The sequence below is a fragment of the Peromyscus californicus genome, unplaced genomic scaffold (genome assembly GCF_007827085.1).
Source record: "Peromyscus californicus insignis strain IS unplaced genomic scaffold, ASM782708v3 Scaffold_10__1_contigs__length_136768540, whole genome shotgun sequence".
NCBI classification, from domain to species: Eukaryota; Metazoa; Chordata; class Mammalia; order Rodentia; family Cricetidae; genus Peromyscus; species Peromyscus californicus.
Window position 1 is genome coordinate 58,364,692 of NW_026294391.1, and position 18,081 is coordinate 58,382,772.

Below are 18,081 nucleotides of genomic sequence, written 5' to 3' on the forward strand. Positions count from 1 at the left end.
CTGGGATTAAAGGCGTGCGCCACCACCGCCCGGCCTCGTTGAGACTTTTTGCATTCAGATTGATAAGAGATGATGGTCTTTACTTGTGTTGTTTATTGTTGGTATTAGTGTCAGAGTAGTACTGGCCTAATGGAATAAGCTGAAAAGTGTTACATTCTCATCAATATTTTGAAAAAGTTTATAAAGAATTGGTGTTTTCTTTAAATATTTGGTAGTCTTCACCAGTGAATCCATATGTTTCTGGCCTTTTCTTCTTTAAAAAATTCCATTTTGTGTATATATACTACATTTTATTTATCCATTCATTTTTTAAAGATTTATTTAATTGTATTTTATGTGTATGAATGCCTTTCCTGCATGTAAGTAAGTCTGTGCACCACATGCATGCAATGTTCATGAAAGCCAGAAGAGGGTGTTAGATTCCCTGGACCTAAGCTGCCATGTGTGTGCCAGGAACTGAACCTGAGTCCTCTACAAGAGCAACAATAAACCATCTTCCCAGCTCCCTGGGCTTTTCTTTGTAGGTAACTGTAACACAAATTCTAATAGATCTTATTAATAAAAACCCAGAGCCGAATATCAGGGTGAAAGCTGAAAGATCAGAGAAGCAGAGCAAGCCATGGTCACTAGTTCTTACCTCACCAATTCCTCAACCTGAAAGAACTCCAGCCAAAAGGGCTTCTAGATGAAAGGGATGCTTCTGCTGAAAAGTCTTCTAGTTCTGTCTCCTCGCGCCTTATATAACTTTCTCCTTCCACAATATCACTTCCTGTCTTAACCTCTCTAGTGCGAGATTAAAGGCATGTGTGTGCTTCCTAGTACTGGGATTAAAGGAGTGTGTCACCACTGCCTAGCTGTTTTCTCTCCTAGACTGAGTCAATTTCATGTCGTCCAGGGTGGCTTTGAACTCACAGAGATCCAGACAGATCTCTGCCTTCCGAGTGCTAGGATTAAAGGTGTTTGCTACCACTGCCTGGCCTCTATGTTTAATCTAGTGGTTTGTTCTGTTCTCTGATCTTCAGTCAAAGTTTAATAGGATACACAGTATATCACCACAGGTAACTTAGTCTCTTTAGTTATTATAAGATTATTTGAAGTTTCTATTACTTTAGTCACTTTTAATTTTTTTTTTATTTTTCAGTACTGTGTGTGTGTGTGTGTGTGTGTGTGTGTGTGTGTGTGTGTGTAAGTGCAGACATGAGCATGCCACAGAGCATGTGTGTCTTAGTCACTGTTCTATTGCTATAAAGAGACAGCATGACCAAGATTATAAAAGAAAGCATTTAATTGGAGGCTTGCTTACAGTTTCAGAGGACTACTCCATTGTCATCACGGTGAGGAGCACAGCAGCACATATGGCTCTGGAGCAGTAGCTAAAAGCTTTGCATCCTAATCTGGCAGCAGCAGAGAGAAAGATGGAGACAGACAGACTGGATCTGACATGGGCTTTTGAAACCTCATAGTTCACCCCAGTGACACACTTCCTCCAACAGGACCACACCTCCTGATTTTTTCAAACAGTTCCACTCCTTGATGAGTAAGCATTCAAGTATATGAGCCTATGCGGGCCATTCTTATTCAAACCACCACAAGATGTGGAGGTCAGAGGATAACTTTCTAGAGTCAATTCTCTCCTTCTACCATGGCCTCCAGGGATAGAAGTCAGGTCATCAGCTTTGCACAGCAAACACTTTTATCTGCTGGGACATACTGGTGGCCTCATCTTCAGGCATTTTTGACAGTTTATGTCTTTCTAGGAATTTAGTATTTCATCTAGGTTGTCTTTTTGGCATACAACTGTTCACAGATTCTTCCTGCCTATTCCTTTTGCTTCTATAAGGCCAATTGTAATATCCCCATGTTTACTTCTGAAGTTTAGTTACTGAGAGCCTTCTCTTATTCTTGGTCAGTCTAACCAAGAGTTTTTGAAATCCCATTTGGCCTCCTTCTGCCTGTGTTTGAACATCTAAGAATGCATATGCATGTCCTTTACAGGCAAGAAAGTAAGTCTGCTCATTCCTGCTTATGTAGCTTTCAGCCTGAACCCCAAGGAACTTCTCTGTTCCTTGTGCTAATGGAGGCAGATTATTCTGCACTAGTGTCTTTAGTACCCAGTGGCTATGGTGCACAGAGCTGTCACAGCCCTACCTCTCACTGTGGGAATGAAGCTGCAGCTTTTTAGTACACGGCCCTCAGCCAAAGTGGCTCATTTCTGAGTAAGTATGAGGGCCTGGAACAGAGCCTAAGGCATCAGGTTCTAACAGCAGGGACTCTCAAGCAAAGCCTCGTAGGTAGGCCCAGGGCTTGATCATATGGAGCACCGTCTACATTGTGTCCTGAATGGGAACTGAGGCAAGGAAGGCCTCCTACTGGTCTGACCATACGTCTTCTTGGTCACAGTGCCCAGTACTGTGCTGTGTTGGTTGGCAGGGACTCAGATGACAGGTGGGAGACTCAGGAAGGCAGGAAAAGGCATTTGAGATACAGGGCAAGGGCTGATTCTGACTGATGCTCTAGGGTGATTGACCCAGTTGGTAATTTTTCCCCTTTTCTCTGCATGTCCCAAGTCTGGCCCAGGTGTTAGGGTAAAGCATTCATGAGTTCAGAAAATGTGGTTAGAGTTGATAACATGTCTACTTCTAGATTACTTCCAGACTAATGAAACATCTGTGTCTCCTGCAAGCAGGTCTTCATTTTAAGACAAAGCAAACACCACCAACATTTCCTTGGTGAGAAAATGAAAAAAAGAAAAAAAAAAGGAATCAACTTTCTGGGATGGGTGTGTGGTGAGCTAGAAACCCAAAGCAACTGTGACAGCAGCAGCCCCAGCCCGGGCTGCTGACTCAGGACCAAGAGGAAGAGGGAGCTGCCAGACTTCATGATTTCTGTAAACAGTTCTTGAAAGAGAAACCACACACTTGTCCCTCTGCCAACCGCAGCTTGTCCCCACAGCTGACAGGGCAGCCGTTGTCTTTCCTCTGATACCCTCTGGCAGGCAGGACTCTTTAATGTTAACTCCATGGATCTCTAGTGAGTCTACAACTAGAATTTAGGGGATCTGAGAACTGGGGTAGAAAAACAATTTGATCTTTTCTCCCCTAACCATGAACAGAATGTTAGCATTTCCTCGAAGTATGAATGTAGGCAACAAGAATATTAGCCGAATCAGGATTTTCTCACCAACAGAAATCACAACTGTTTTCATATCATGATACAGTTGTTACATCTCAGAAATCACCAGACTCTAATCTCTAGACTTGCCACTAAGCCCTATGATTAATCTGTTATTAGAGATAGAACTGGACCACAAAATGATTTGAAAAAAATGACGGTCTCATATGATTGATCTCCTTTGTCATACCACATACTTTATTTTATTTTATGCATGTAAGGCAAGGAAGACTGTTTCTTAAAACTGTAATTTTGGGAAAGGATCCAGGTTTGCTGACCTGCCAGAGGAGTCCACATGTGACTTGGGAAAGCTTAAGACCTACCCTAGATCTTAGAGCAACTCCGCTCGCTGGGCCTACTTTTGTTGTTCTGTTTTCGTGTTTGTGTGCTTTCACCTGTTTGTTTAGAAGGGGGCGGTCCCACTATATAGCCAAGGCTGGCCTTGAACTCGAGGTCGTCCTGCCTCAGCTTACCAGGTGCTTGGATTAGAGGCATGAGCCGCCATGCCTGAGTCCTGGTGTGTCATTGTTTTGATTTTCTTGAGACAGGGTCCTACTAGGTAGCCAAGTCTGGCCTAGAATTTGACATCCACCTGCCTCAGTGCTGGGATTCCAGGTGTGTGTCACCATGCCCAGCTCTCTGGGACTTCATTTCTGAACCACACAACTTTGCCTATCTGCAGGCTAATGTTAGACACTGGTCAACTTCACCTCTGTGCCATGTGTCTTAATCTACCAAAGCAGGGCCAGTAGCACTACTCACAGGAATAGTGTAATGATTAATAAATGTAAAGCATTTGGGTTTGACTCACGGTCAGTGCTAACTAGGTACTGGCTATTATCATCATTCCTGGTTCCTATCAATGAGCTCATTAATACGTTCTGTTATTGCCTCCATTTTTAGAAAACAGAAAGCAAGACTTAGAAAAACACAGTGATCAACTCAAGGGCATGCATCGCAAGAACGGCAGAGGCCGAGTTCAAGGCTAAGTCTGTAAACCTTAAGCCCAGTGGAGGCCACTCTTCACTACAGAGTGAGAGGAGGGCATGGCCCTCAGAGAGATGATGGACATTGCCAAGGAGCTCAGCTGAGAAGGAGCAGCTGGCTGCCTGGCAGTCTGAAGAAGCTAGTCTTTGCTCCCTGTCCTCAATATACCAATTAAAGAGAGAAGAAATAATGAAAACCAGATAAAAGTGGTTTTCAATGTGTGGCCACATTGAGATGAGGAACAGCGAGTCCAAGTCCATATTTGGGGCTACAGACGTGGGGAGTCATCACTGACCCATTACAGTCTGGGCTCTGGTCTATCCTGCAGCTTGGTCTGATAAGTTGTCAGAACTCTTCCTGGGAGGCAGGTTCCTGCTCTGGCTGACACCAGGGCTTCAGCCCTTCCCTTCTGGGATTCCTGGGAAATTTTGAATTCTTTGGGGTTCATTGTTTCCGAAGTCTGATGGCAGAAGGGAGGGGCATGAATTTCTCATTAGAATAGCCCCTCTCCTGCTCACATGGTTCCAGTCCCTATTGTCCCCCCTCCAGCTTTTTATAGGGACCTCCCAGCTTCATATGCACAACAGCATCCAGGCCTAAGGGGCCAGTCCTCCTTCCAAAGGCTACTCCTAATGCAGCATCTGTATTCCGGGGGGGGGGGGGGGGGGGGGGGGGGGGGCGGGCAGGCGAAAGCCCACGCTCTCCCACTGCTCCGGCCCCGCAGCAATAAGCTCATGTTGCAACCAGAACACCCTTGTTCCGAAGTGGAGCTCCAGGCTCATGGTTCAGCAAGGAGGAACTGAGAAGGGCAGGGCTGTTTGGGAGCAGAGGGGATTTCATAAAGTCATCTTGGAGCTGAGAAGATTGCCGCTGGAGTGGAGCCAAGAACGCTTGTAAATCCTACACCGTTCCCCTTTCCCTTTTCCCTTTTCCTCCATCCCTCTTTTCTTCCCTTCCCTCATTCTTCAGAAGGTTCTCCTTATAGTGTGCAGGTTGGTCTTGAACTCTTGGGCTCAATCCTCCAGCCTCAGCCTCCCATATAATTAAGACTGTAGGGTCATGTCATTGCCTCCAGAATGTTTATGAGTTTTTAAAGCAGAAGAATGGGATGGTCAAAGGCCCAGAGGCATGAACGGGTATGTAAGGAGAAGCAGGAAGTGATTCGACATGTCTGGAGATAGGACAGACTAGAAGGAAGGAATACGGCTGGGCAGATGAGTGGGCATGCCTACCTTATGACCAGACAGAGAAGAATGTCAGAATCAGGTCTAGGAGTCCTCCTCTCCAGAAGGAGAGTCATTGAGGATGAGATTTGTAAGTTCAAAACAGCACGTGTGTCTGTGCACACACACACACACACACACACACACACACACATACACACACACACACACACACACACACAGACCGTAACGCCACCTCAGATACATGGAAAGTGGGTTGATTAGTAGGAGCAGAAATTAGGGGCTAGTTAAACCAGCAAGGAGCTACAGTGGTCCAGGGAAGAGATGAGAACTCAGCTGAGGGGATGGACGGTCTGGACTGGCTAGGTTGTCTGGCTTAGTCCGTTCCCCAGCCAGGGTTCGTTCGTGTGCCCTGAGTGGGGAGAAAGGAGTTGCAAGGGAACTGGCCCTCCTTGTTTTGGCTATGTGTGGGTCCTGTGAGCTAAGCCCCTCCCCAGCACTTCACACATTCCGTTTTAACCTTTCTCATATTAACATCCAGGGCCCCACTTCCCAGTCCCCACCCTACCCCCATCCCCCATTAGGAGGACTGCTGAAGCAAGAGGCCCCTCTTCTACATCTGTGTGTGGCAGGCAGGAAGAGGAGGGGGTGCAGGGAACAGGTCAGGGCCTGCTCACTGTCAGAGGAAATAGCCACCCTTTTAAGCCTTTAAGAAACTGTTTTCTTCCAAGTAGATCCCCTGTTACCAAGGCAACTTGAGAACTCTAGGCTTTGTGTTTCTGCCCAGGGTCCCTGGGGAGAGATGGCCCGCTGAGCTTTCCCTAGTCTGGGCAAGATGCAGGACATACTAACTGGAGGTCCTTGTGTAGGGGGAGTTTCTCACCTCATTCCTTGGGTGCTTATCCCCAGGAGGCACCCGCGCCATCTCTTCCTGAGCCCCATAAGCCAGTTTTGGCCATGGAGGGCACAGGCTTCATATTGATAGGCCCAGCTTCTCCAAACCAAATGTCTGCACCCACCCTATGGACCATCCCTCTTAGAAGCTGAGGCTGGCGTCAGGGGAGGGATGAACTTACACCAGACTATGGTATATGCTGAGGAATCATTGTTACATACATTTCTCAATCGTGTACTATATATTAGAATTATATATTAGCATCTCCGGCCTGGTGCCTGCTTTGGGAGCTGTATGGGAAGGCTGGGAGGAAACTGGCCAGGAAATGTCATCTGGGCTACTTAGTCCCCACAGCTAGATTGGCATTAGAATTGCCTAGGAAGCTTTTCAGCAATAGGAATCACAGAGATTGATTTTATCGGTGGTAGAGATTAAGAGCACAGGTTCTGGATGTCACACTGTTGGGGTGACCCTGAGCCGATTGTGTGAACTTTCAAATCTGTTTCCTCACAAAAAGACCATTTAAAGGTCAGACTGAGTAAACAATGAAGAGCCAAGCCAGTATCCCAGGCAGCAGAATCTTCTCCGTCTTTCTCCATCTCTTGGGAAGAGGGTTTGGGGAAGCCTCAAGATGCTTTCCATCCTTCTACCCCACTTCCTCCTTCCTTTCTTCTCTCCTGGCAGGTCCTTTTTCTTGGCATACAAAGGGCTGCTGTGAGGTGCAAGGGAACCTTAGGTTGGGTGTCCAGGATCCCAGGCAGCGCCTGTCCACCTTTGGGTGGCAGCAACAACCCAGAAAAGCAGTGGTGTCTTTGGACGCCCTACCGACTTGCTCGCGTGCACTGAGCCCCATCCGTTCCCCTTCTTGTGAGCTCTCCCACTAGCTTCTTCAAGCCACATCTCCCACACTCAGGCTTGTGTAAGGCGGGAGGGGTTGTTTTCTCCTTCCTAAATCCTGACTGCGTTTTCATTTTAGAGGTTGGCATCCTCTAGGCCTCTAAGCATCGTGACATCGACAGGTATCCTTAGCAGTCACTTCTAGTTCTGCACACAGAGGCTTGTTTATACACCTGCTTTTTCAGTTCTGGACCAAACTGCTGCTGCCAGCCTGCTGTGTACCATGCCGTGCGCTGGTTCTGTCAACTCAACAGTGTAAACAAGCAAAGAGGGCGTGGCCAACAAGAGGGCTGCTGGCAGCCCCGGAAGCCCGCAGGGCTGGCACACAGTGGACCCTTTTTTCTGCTGTCCTTTACTTGCTCTCATTAGTCTTTATACAAACTGACCCCACTTGCCCCCACCTGCAACCTTCTGAGAAACCTCGGGGCTGCTGGGTACCCTGTCTGACCTCCCTAAAGCTCTAGAAAGAGTCCCGGTGCTCACGGGGACAGCTCACAGCCTGTATAGCCTCGTCCTTCCCCAGAATGGACAATCTGCACACGCTCAGCACCTGTCACTGGGCCAGCCTTGCTGGGCTTCTCTATGGAACGGAACCACCACCCGACTGGAGCCCCCAGATGCAGTATGCTTGACCCAGAGGCCCCCATCGAACCTAAGATTCCTGAGATTTAGGTTCCTCAGTTCAAAAAGAAAAAGACACCACTGCCTGCCTGGATTGTAGCAATGCAATGTTGGTGAAATGGTTCTCCTCCTTTTCTCCCTCTCAAAGGGTCAAGGCAAACAGGCCTCTGTAACTAGGACTGTTTCCCCACGGGAATCCTATGTGGAGGCAGCGCAGGGCACAATCAGGAGCCGGGCCTGGCTTGTTAAACAGCTGGATGGCTGGAGTGGGGGCAGGGAGGAGCTGTTCTGGGATGACTACCAACAGCTACAGGACTGTGAAGAGGCCACTCACTTTCACCTCCAGGGCAGTGACTTCTAAGCCTGTATCCTTAACTTGAAGAGGGTGAAAATAATACATCACCTGCTGCCCAGGGTGGTTCTCAGGATGAAGGATAATGCTAACCCCTAAGTGCCTAGCCCGGCACTCACAAGTAGGAGGGGTTCAGTGGGGGAAAAATATGTCTGAACTCATTTCTGAGAAGGCTGAGCGAGTCCCAGAATGGGGTGTAGCTTTTTCTGACTCCACAGTCTATGAGAAAGAAGCAGGGAGCCTCTTGCTGGCCCTGCTTGGCCTGCTCTGGGAATTTGTTTCCAGCTAGCTCAGCGGAGTCCCATAGCACCATCTAGCGTCCCAAAGTGGAAGGGCCCTCCCTCTCCACCCTGCTTGTAGTTACTGGACCTTCCTAGCCAAGAGAATTTCCAGGCTCTGGCTAGCACAGATCAGCTAAGGTGTCTGGGAAATAAGTCCCGCAGGGCCCCATCTGTGTTCGTTCGGTAACAGACAGACACAATCTTTACACACCCTTTTTTTTATTGAGGAGAGAAAGCTTTAGCGTACAGAACAATTTATCTTCACAACACAATAATACAACAGTAACAATCACGACAGTAACGTATTTGTTTCTCCCAAGCCTCTGGTGTCCTTGGGCTACCCTTATACCCTGCATGCATTCCCCCACCCCCACCCCCCACCCCCCACCCCCCACCCTCAACCCAAGGAGGCACTCAAAGCTTCGGGCAGCTCCTGTAGCTGTCACATCACAAAAAAATATTGAAGATCTGGGAAAGAAGGGAAAAGGTCAAAGGAAGTCCAAGCCCCCTCTGCCCCCAGAGGCCTACAAACCAGTTTCCTGCTCATGCACGCTCTCCCTGGCTGAGGCTACACGTGTTCAGAGTGAGCTGCATTACGGGGTCAGGCAAGGCCTGTGCCAAGGAGGTCTCTGGAATTTGAGGTACAAGGCACCTGCCCTTTGCACTTCACAAGCACACGGGCAGCATGACCAGCATGTTGACATCAGCAAACAGGGTCCATAGCTTCGAAGAGTGGTGTTTTCCCTTCTGGAACTCTCGCCTGAGGAAATAGGCTGGAAAAACAGACACAGAACAAAGTCTTCACATGGTTCTTTACTCCTGCCCTCGTGGGAATGGGGAAGCCACACAGCATAAATGTCTAACAGCTCAGGGGGGTGAAATGATTCCAGGCTACACAGATGACAGCCATCAGTCCTGCTGCTGGCCCTCCGGCAGGCTGACCTAAGCTTTGAGAAAAGGCAGCGAGAACCCACTAGAAAGAAACGAGCAAATGATGCTTCTGTGTGATGGGATTCTGCGTGTGTGCCAGGGGGATAGCTTGTCCTTAAAGTGGTCTCTGCTTCCCACATTTTCCATAATGACTATATGCTAACTCTTCTCTTGGAGGAGGAACCATTGTAAAAGGTAGCAACAGGTTATAGGAACCCAATCCCACAGATCTCAGGCTAAGAAACAAAAGTAATAAAGCAAAAAGGCACCTTACCTTTGGCTGATGAATAGAGATCTCACCCTAAACCAGTCTGAGGACTAGGTCTGCCTAAGACTCCTCTTCCCAGGTTCCTTCCTCTGGTCTTAGGTCAGATTCTAGGGTTGGGTTCTCCTCTTCAGACTCCAGTGAGGAACATACTTCATTTCCAGTGTCCTTCCTGCTGGCCACAGACCCTGAGGCTGCACTTGCCCCGCTGCAGGCACTGTGCAGCAAGTTCAGTGTCCTTGGACACGCTGGGCCAGCAGTGGATTGGGCTGCCATTTTGTGGCCAGAACTGATAGAGTACATGTGTGGTTTTCACTGGAGAAGCAGTGCTTTCTGGACCCACACTGAACAGCAGGTCTCTTTCTAAGGGCACCTGAATGTGTGCCCAAGAAGCCCCTGGAGTGTGTAGGAGGCAGTGAGCCCTTAAGCCATGCTGGCTAACTGCAGTTCAGCAGCAGGCCTGGCTGGGAGAGACTGGCCCTCATGTGAGAGCCATGGAGGTGCTGGGCAGCCGCGCTGCATGGGTGCAGTCTCTAAGGAGCTGGCCCTGTTTTCTTCTTTCAGAACTGAGAACTCCGCAGAGTCAGAGGGGCTTCAGGAGCAGGCCAGCAGTGCCACCTCCACAGCCTTGAGGACACAGTCTCCTCAGAGGCCTCGCGCTGGGCCAGAAGGGCCATGTTCCTAAAGCGACTCACTCCTTAGGATGTCCAACTGAGTTGTGGCGCTGCTGCCATCTCTGCCTCCCCCTCTCCCTCCCCCTCTAGCAATCCTTTAAGGGGAAAGGGGCCAAAGCCTGTTCTGAGTGTCCTGGTGCAGGAGTCTGAGGGAAGGTCAACCCAGCCCTCAAAGTGGAGTCAGTTTGCCACCATCAGCCAGAGAGAGCAAATCTCCGTCAAGCGGTCCATTGCACGCGTGGCTTTATTTCTCACTGCACTAGGCGCACACTCCCCTTTCAGGCCCTTCTGCTGGAAACAAGGCAAGTATATATTTCTTGGTGCCATCCTGCTCGTTGTCCAGCAAGTAGCCTCAGTGGCATCAAGAGTTTAATGTAGCCTGCCCTTTAGGTCACTGGGGCAGATCAGTGAGGCATTGGGTGAAGTCCTGTTGAGCCCGTCAGGATAAAACTGTGGCACACAGGGCAAAGACACACAGGAGAGGCAACGACTGGGAACCACTAGAGGAGAAAACAAAGGTGACCAGTGCATTGACAAGAACAGGCCCAGACACTTGCTCTCCAACTTGTGCGAGGACTGAGCAGTTCATGGCAAGAGGACAGTGACTTCTCCTTTCCTAGATGGCCTTGGTTGGGCCTATTTTACTCTCTGGTCGTGGTTGCAAAACAGTCTGGAATTCTGCAAGTCTTCTTAGAGTTCTTCAGGCCTGGAGCTTTCTTAAGGCCTGGTCAGTAGATGGGGCAGGTAAAGCAGCAATGGCAAGGGGCAAGGGATGCAGTAGAAGGGTGTGTTCCCCGTGGCCAACTCACCCCAGCATTCACACGCGAATTCGGCCTTGAGCTCGGTGGCCCCCCTGTCTAGGAGTGAGGCAGAATAGCACTGAGGGGTGTCTCTGCATTTGGTGTTGCCCCAAGTGACCTGCATGGTGAATCAGTGGTGGTGGTGAGCTGTAGAAGGGAGAATTGGTATCTGGAAGACCCTCCAGAAGTGGGACTCCATTCTGGTTCCTCTGTCTGCTAGAATGTATTATGGCAGGTGATACACCCAGGTAATTCTCAGCATGGAAGCCTATCGCAGAGCTAACGGTCTGGGTTGAACTGTCAACAAGGACAGGTTCTTCCATCTCCACCAGCTCTCCATGTAGGCCATGATGGTGGGCAGCAAGTGCATGCATGTGTACAGGCGTGTAGTCGTGCACATACACATGCTCATGCTGGATCTCCTCTCTCCCTCGCTCCTGTTCTAGCTCCAGGACCCTAACCTCAATTCCATCTTCCTCCTCATACTTATTCTCACCACCATCCTCATTCTTCTTCATCTCCTCCTCCTTGTCTTCTTCCTCCTCTTCTTCTTCCTCCTCCTCCTCATCTTCATCCTCATACTCCTCTTCCTCATCCTCATCTTCCTCATCCTCCATCTCTTCTTCCTCTCTCCTCATCTCCTCCTCCTCCTCTTCCTCCTCCTCCTCCTCCTCCTCCTCCTCCTCTTCCTCCTCCCTCAGCTCTTGTGAGAAAGCCTTCATGTGCATCCTCTGGTCCATCAGATAAAGCCTGTGCCCGCCTGCCTCGTCACCCTCATCCTCATTCTCACAATAGCACTCCACACCTTCATTTTCATCCTCGTTAAGAACTGGAGCAAAAGGGCAGAAGCTATCTTGGATTTCTGGGAGTGGGACTGGCTTGGGGACACGCACTTTCCTTTCTATCTCCACACACTCAAGAATCAGCTCATCCAGGTCTGCCATTTCAGTTGACCATAAGAGTTCCTTTCGGAAAAATTCTGACAAGCCTTTGAGGAACTGGTTTTGGAGGCGACAGTCATCCCAGGACAAGAACTGGGCCAAGAATTGGAAAGCGTCTGCATAGCTGCCCAGGGTACAGTCTCCCTGTTTCAGCTTACGGATGGCCTTTTTAGCCACGCGTGAGGGGATGGGGCCACAGAATTCCTTACGGATTTCATCGAGGAAGCGCGGGAAGTTGTCATGCAAGGCGCTTCCTTCCTGAGTGACTGAGATAGCCCAGTCTCTCGCTTCCCCTGTGAAAAAAGAAATCAAAAAGGCCACCCGTTCCGCGTCCCCAGGGAAGTGATCCTCGTGATCTGCTATGAAAGTCTCTAGCTGCATCAGAAATTCAGCCAGGTAGACTGGGTCGCCTGAAAAGGGTTCTATGTCTGGCCGCTCCAGCGGTGGCAGAAGGGCCTGTAGGGGTGGCTCCTTTGACGCGGGGAAGTGCAGCTCCGCCTGGGACAGGCCGGGTGACAGAGGAGGGTCAGTGGACCCGTCGGGATTGGTATAGTCCTGGACCACGTTAATCAAAAGATCGTCTGAGACATACTCGGGATCTGTGCGAGGAGGAGGCCAGCACAGGAAAGGCACCTCCTCCTCGGGAGCGGGATCGGTCTCACTGAGCAGTAACTCAAAGTTCTCCTCGTCAAGGACGGGCACTATGGGCCCCTGCCAGTGGACGTAGCCCCGCAAGGAATTAACCTCGGCCAGGGCTCTTCCGAGCTGCAGGCCCAGGTGGGCATTCTCTCCTCGAAGAGCATTTAACTCCTCTCGCAGGGCCACATTCGCCAAGAGGAGGCTATTGAGATTTCCCGCCGCCTCTGACATCGTGACTAGTTCCTGGGGCTTTGAGTGTCCCGCGGTTGGGGGCAGGGAGTTATAGGGACGGCGGGAGGAGGCCGAAATGAGGAGGGGGGCGCAGGAGGCGACCAAAGTGCGGCGACAGGGCGACGGGGCGCAAGCGAGCCCGGGCCACACCCACAGGGGCTCGGTCCGGGACGCGTTACCTCGCAGCAGGGGTCGCAGAGGGCGGGCCGCGGCGCGGGACCTGGAGGCGGCAGGCACAGGGCACGGCTGAGATGCTGGCAGCGGTGGAGCAGACTGAAGCAGGCGGAGCGGGAGGGAACGGACTGCGGCAGGATCTGTCGAGGAAAAACCTTGCGGACCGCGATCTCTCGCCTTTTAAGCGCAAGCCACGCGCGCCCCCGCGGCTGCGCTCTCACTCACTCTTTCCTTCCCTAGCTGCAGCTAACTCGGGTCGGGAAAATGCGACAGCGACTGCCCACTCGAGGTCGTCATGGCGACAGCCAGTGAACGTGTTCCTCTCCTCGGGCAGGCCCCCGAGTGTAGAGGAACTGCTTCGCGAGGCGCAGCTCAATCTCCAGAGCCTGTTGCAAGGTACTGCGAGGGAGGGGGGCTGCTTAGAGGCGGCTGCGCAGCAGGAGGAGGGCAAAGAAGAAACGGGGAGCCGCGAAAGAAAGAAAACAGTTCCAAAGCATCTCTCTTTTCACCTACCAGACTGATGATGCTAACTCAGACTCTGTTTCCTCTCCCTCCCTTTTTGATCCACACAGGGAAAGGATACAGGCTGAGGCAGGGCAGTGGGTCTAGCAATTCACAGAGAGGGGAATGGGAGACTACCTCAATGGAGACCCATACCCCCTCCAGCCCTCCTGTTGTCATGTCTCCCATGCCTTGGAAGTCTGGCACCAGAAAACAAAAGGAACATCCATCCATAGGGTCTCCTAACCTGGACTCCATACACTCTGTTCCTGTAATAACCTGCCAATCACAATGAGCTTCTCTGTGGAAATCACATCCCCAAGCTGGAGGTGTAGCACGTGCAAGGCCCAAGCTTCTATGTCCAATACCACACACACACACACACACACACACACACACACACACACACACACACACACACACATACACATCTCTTGCTACCCTTGAGTTTCTCTTACTACTCTTGCGTTCTTCAGGAACACTGGACACAGAGCTGGATCCCCCAAGAGGTGTCTAATGAATACTAAATGTACAAAAGATCTTATCAGTTCTGATTTTGCCATAACAGCAAACGTTAACTTCAGTGCAGAATAGAGAACACCTGATGGACCTCCCAACTGGGATGCAGCCCAAACCCCTAACTCTCTGCAAAGGGCCGTGGTGACCTTAGAGACGCAAGATGCTGAGAGATAATCATGAGCCCTGTGTCCAGCAAGGAAGAGCTACTGTGCAAGGTGGGGGTGGGGGTGAATGTGCTGTTATTACCACAGGCAGAATTAGGACTAGTGAGCAGAAATTCAGAGAGAGCACACATTCCACCTCCTGGCAAAGAAAAAAAATTTCTGACATGCTCAGTAGCCACAGTCCAAAGGAAGGAGTGAGTATTCTTCAGATGTCTGCCCTAAGACTGATAAGGCACCTGGAAGGGTTTCTGAAGAGAGAGTCAGAGCATAGAGTAGGGGACATTGCTGCAAAGAATCAGCCATGAGAGCAAGCCCCATTACCAGAGTCAGAGTCTGTTCAAAGCACACCAAGCCTTGAATGTTCGTTCGTACTGAGCTCTCGCTTTCTGCCTTTCACCTAAGCCACTGCTTTGGTCAACCCTACTGAAATCTTACACATGCTGATTTCCTCGCATTGCTCGTGAACTTCGCTGTCTTCTATGCCACCACCACCTTCAATTTCCTCACTTTTAGTCGCCCTAGACCTGAGCCCATCCACAGTGGAACCAGACCTAAGAAACATCGAGTATGCGTTCTTGTGGCCAGGTATGGTGGCACAAGCCTGTAATTCCAGCACTCAAGAGCCTGAGGCAGGAGGATCTTGAGTTCTGAGGCCAGCCTGGGCTACCTGCAAGACTTTGTCTCACAGAACACAAAGAAAATGTAAAGTTCTTGCAATCCAAGACAAAGTTCCAGACTGGACTTCTCAGTGTGGGTCTCTTCCTGCTTCACGCACACTGGTCTTTGGTAGCACTGCAGAACACCCGAAGCGCGACAGAGTCTCAGAAAATGGAACTTTTATCATAGGGTAGCTACATCCCGAGTGTTAGCTCCTGGTTGAGCGCTTAAGGTGGGGGCCGCTGAGAGAGGGCGTGGTCCCAAAGCAGCGCAGCTTGGATTTACTGACTTTCTTTCCTCCTCTGCCCTCACGGTCCCAGGAATCAAGCACTTTTTCTATTTCTGAATTCAGTGGCCAGGAAATAGCTCGAAGAAGCGATATGAGTCAGTCTGGGCAGCTTAGTGCAGGGGCCTGGCTCATTTTCCTCCCCCAGCCTGGCACTTGGCCGAGACCCCCTAGAGTGTGTCTCCATTATGCTGTTTTTCAGAAGAATATGAGGAACAGTATTCGGAGGCCAGACTTCTGGGGCAGACCTTCCGCTCTTCTGATGAGGCCCCTGAGCCTACTCCCAGCCAAAGGCCCCAGTCTGCCAAGCGTCTGGAGTTTGTGTTGATGGTGAGTTGCCTCTTCCCCAACCTGGGAGAGCCAGCGTGCACCTACCGACAGGGGATCTCGAACTGTTTATGTGCTCCTTTGGAAGCTGCTGCTCGTCACTGCTTACTAGCAGGGCTACCACGAGGTCCCGCTGGGAAGGACCCTGCACAGCAGGTGCCTAGCCAGGCAGCCTGTACATGCTTTTCTGCCTTCAAGAGGACGCCTCCAACTATTCTGCCTAAGCAGCCATCCTATGGGCACCAGCTCCTCACCAGTCAGAAGCATACCCTTTCCATCACCCTCTCTCCCAACAGCCTGCAAAACGGCAGCTGAGCGAGGATGAGACCACGACCCAGGGTGTGAGGGCCCCTGAGGCCTGCCTGAGCCTGTCTCCAGCCAACAAGCAAACTTCCTGGAATGGTCCCTTCCCGCTACCGGTCCTAAAGGAGAAGCACTGGCTTCAGCCCTGCTCCACGCAGTCTGACCTTGTGCCCATCAACATCTCTGGTAGAGTTGCTTAGCACCACCTGTTTGCTTCCCTTCATGCAAAAGGCCCATCCTCTCCAAACGCACTGGGGGCTGGGGAGGGAGGGCCTCTCCATCTGTTGCTGGCTCACACAGCACTGTCCAGGTCATGACTCCCCAGGGAGTGGAGGCTTTGCCAAAGAGGGGACTGTGGCTGCTCTTCCCTCACTCTCTATCTGCTCTGCCAGTACAAATGATGCCATGAGTCAGCAAACGAGTGTCTTTGCAGAATGTGCCAAATTTTTCTTCGGAACTTGGGTATTCTTTTGAGTTTAAGTGGAAACAAAGTTTGTGAATTTTGTTTGTTTCAGGTAAAGATAATGTTAGAAACACAAAGCTGGGTTTGGAATACACAAACAGTCGACAGAAGGCGAGGGGAATCCGAGCACATGCGGTTTAACTGGAATGTAACAAGGGACGGGGACGCAAAGGGCACAGTGGGAAAAGACTGAAAGACCAGAAGGGGGTCCAGGACGACCTTGGAAGTAGTGGGGGGATATTTGCACCCTAGTTTCATTTCCCATTGCTGTGATGAGGTACCCCTAACAAAAACAACTTAAGGGGAAAAGAGTGTATACCGGTTCACAGTTCAAGGTCAGTGCATCAAAGGCAGCAGGAACTGGAAAGCAGCTAGTCACGTTGTGTCCACAGACAAGACAATGGCTGCTTGCTGCTGTTCAGTTCCCTCTCTCCATCTATAGGGTCCAGGATTCTCTGCCCAAGGAATGGGACCATCCACAGTTAAGTTGGGTCTTCTCATAGCAGTTCATCAAGTTAATCCCCACATTCATGCCAAGAGGCACATCTCCCAGATGATTCTAGGTTCTGTCAAGTTGACAGAACTCTCACAGTCTCCAGGTTGGGGTCACGTGGCACTCCTGCCTCCCCCTCCAGTGGCTGGAAGGAAAAGGGCCAGTAATCTCAGGAAACACAGCAGGGGCCTGATGAAGGCAAGACCTCAGTAATTTGAAGGGATTATGCCAGAGGAGGCCTGGAAGCTAGCATGGGCCCTGCTGTGTTGGAAAAGGTTGGTGAAAGCAATGAGGACAGTTCTGTCTCTGTGTGATCATGCTCCCTGGATATGGCTTCATCCACTGCTCTTAGAGTCAACTTGAGAAAGAGGGGCAGGAAGTAGAGCTCATGGCCTAGGAGATTTTGCCAAGGGAAGTCAAACTGTGATGGGAGACTCGCACAGCAACATCGATGTGCTCTGTCTAAATGGCGATCTCACTTGCAGGCTGTTCTTGAATTTCTCCCGTGGAGCCGTTTGCTGGGAAGGGGCTGCAGTGGTGTGACTGGCGGAGGGGCGGGGGTCCAGCTCAACCAGCCACCAAGCTAGGGGCAGCAAGGGAACTGCCTGTTTAGCCCCATGGACCTTTTCACCCTGATTTTGCCCCCAACCAATTCCCGGAACTAAAAGCTGACCCAGCACTTTAAGAGAATTAGATAGGGCTCAGTCAACACAAACTGCCCATTTTGGTAATGTGGCCAGGTGGCCGTAGGACAGACAGACGATTGGGCTGCTTCCTAAATGTTGAGGTCAGTAGGACAGCTTCCTGAGATACCATCTTCACCTGGCCCCTGTGAAGTCAATCCAGGCACGATGGCACATACTTGTGATCACAGCGCTCTGGAGGCAGAGGCAGGGTGATGAGGGCAAGGCCATAACCAAATGAGTCCTTCCCTCCTCACAAAAGCAACACCAGGAGTACAGAATGCATCTCAGTGATCGAGTATTTGCCTTGAGTAGAGAAGGCGCTAGATTCCATCCCCAGCACCCCAGGAAAAACATTATGATCACAATCAAATAACATTTAGCCCCAGCCCATCACTCCACAAGCAGTGATGCTTGCCCCTGGCCATGCATCTGAAAAACCACCCAAGGACTCCTAGGCAACGCTTCTACCTAGGCCCTCCTCCCATGAAGTTGAATATTCTGGAGTTCAGATTGTGGAGTTTCAAAAGCTACCCAGTTTATTTCAGTATGGAGCGAGAGTTGAAAAATACTGCCTGGTGCACCTAAGAAGTGCAGGGGAGCTGAATGTAGCCTGTAAAACCAAGTGTGTGGGCCCAGAATC

General features: G+C 50.5%; 2 protein-coding genes across 10 annotated transcripts in view; one reads left to right on the plus strand and one right to left on the minus strand.

Moving 5' to 3' along the window:
* Nhsl2 (NHS like 2) overlaps positions 1 to 18,081 on the plus strand; it is a 260,656-nt gene that overhangs the window by 226,166 nt on the left and 16,409 nt on the right. For 4 of the 9 annotated variants that reach the window (XM_052734006.1, XM_052734015.1, XM_052734025.1 and 1 more), the window contains 3 exons: positions 13,283 to 13,438; positions 15,372 to 15,499; positions 15,793 to 15,985. The exons of 3 other annotated variants lie outside the window; for them this stretch is intronic. In XM_052734006.1, coding sequence (XP_052589966.1) covers positions 13,283 to 13,438; positions 15,372 to 15,499; positions 15,793 to 15,985 — 477 coding nt within the window. The remainder of the gene's footprint in view (positions 1 to 13,282; positions 13,439 to 15,371; positions 15,500 to 15,792; positions 15,986 to 18,081) is intronic. 2 more of the 9 variants (XM_052734037.1, XM_052734049.1) reach the window with 1 other exon arrangement.
* Positions 8,785 to 13,255, minus strand: Rtl5 (retrotransposon Gag like 5). The gene is made up of 2 exons (XM_052734080.1): positions 9,593 to 13,255; positions 8,785 to 9,161 (listed from the first exon to the last, which is right to left on the minus strand). The coding sequence occupies exon 1, from the start codon at positions 12,866 to 12,868 to the stop codon at positions 11,075 to 11,077; it is 1,794 nt and encodes a 597-aa protein (XP_052590040.1). The 5' UTR covers positions 12,869 to 13,255; the 3' UTR covers positions 8,785 to 9,161; positions 9,593 to 11,074.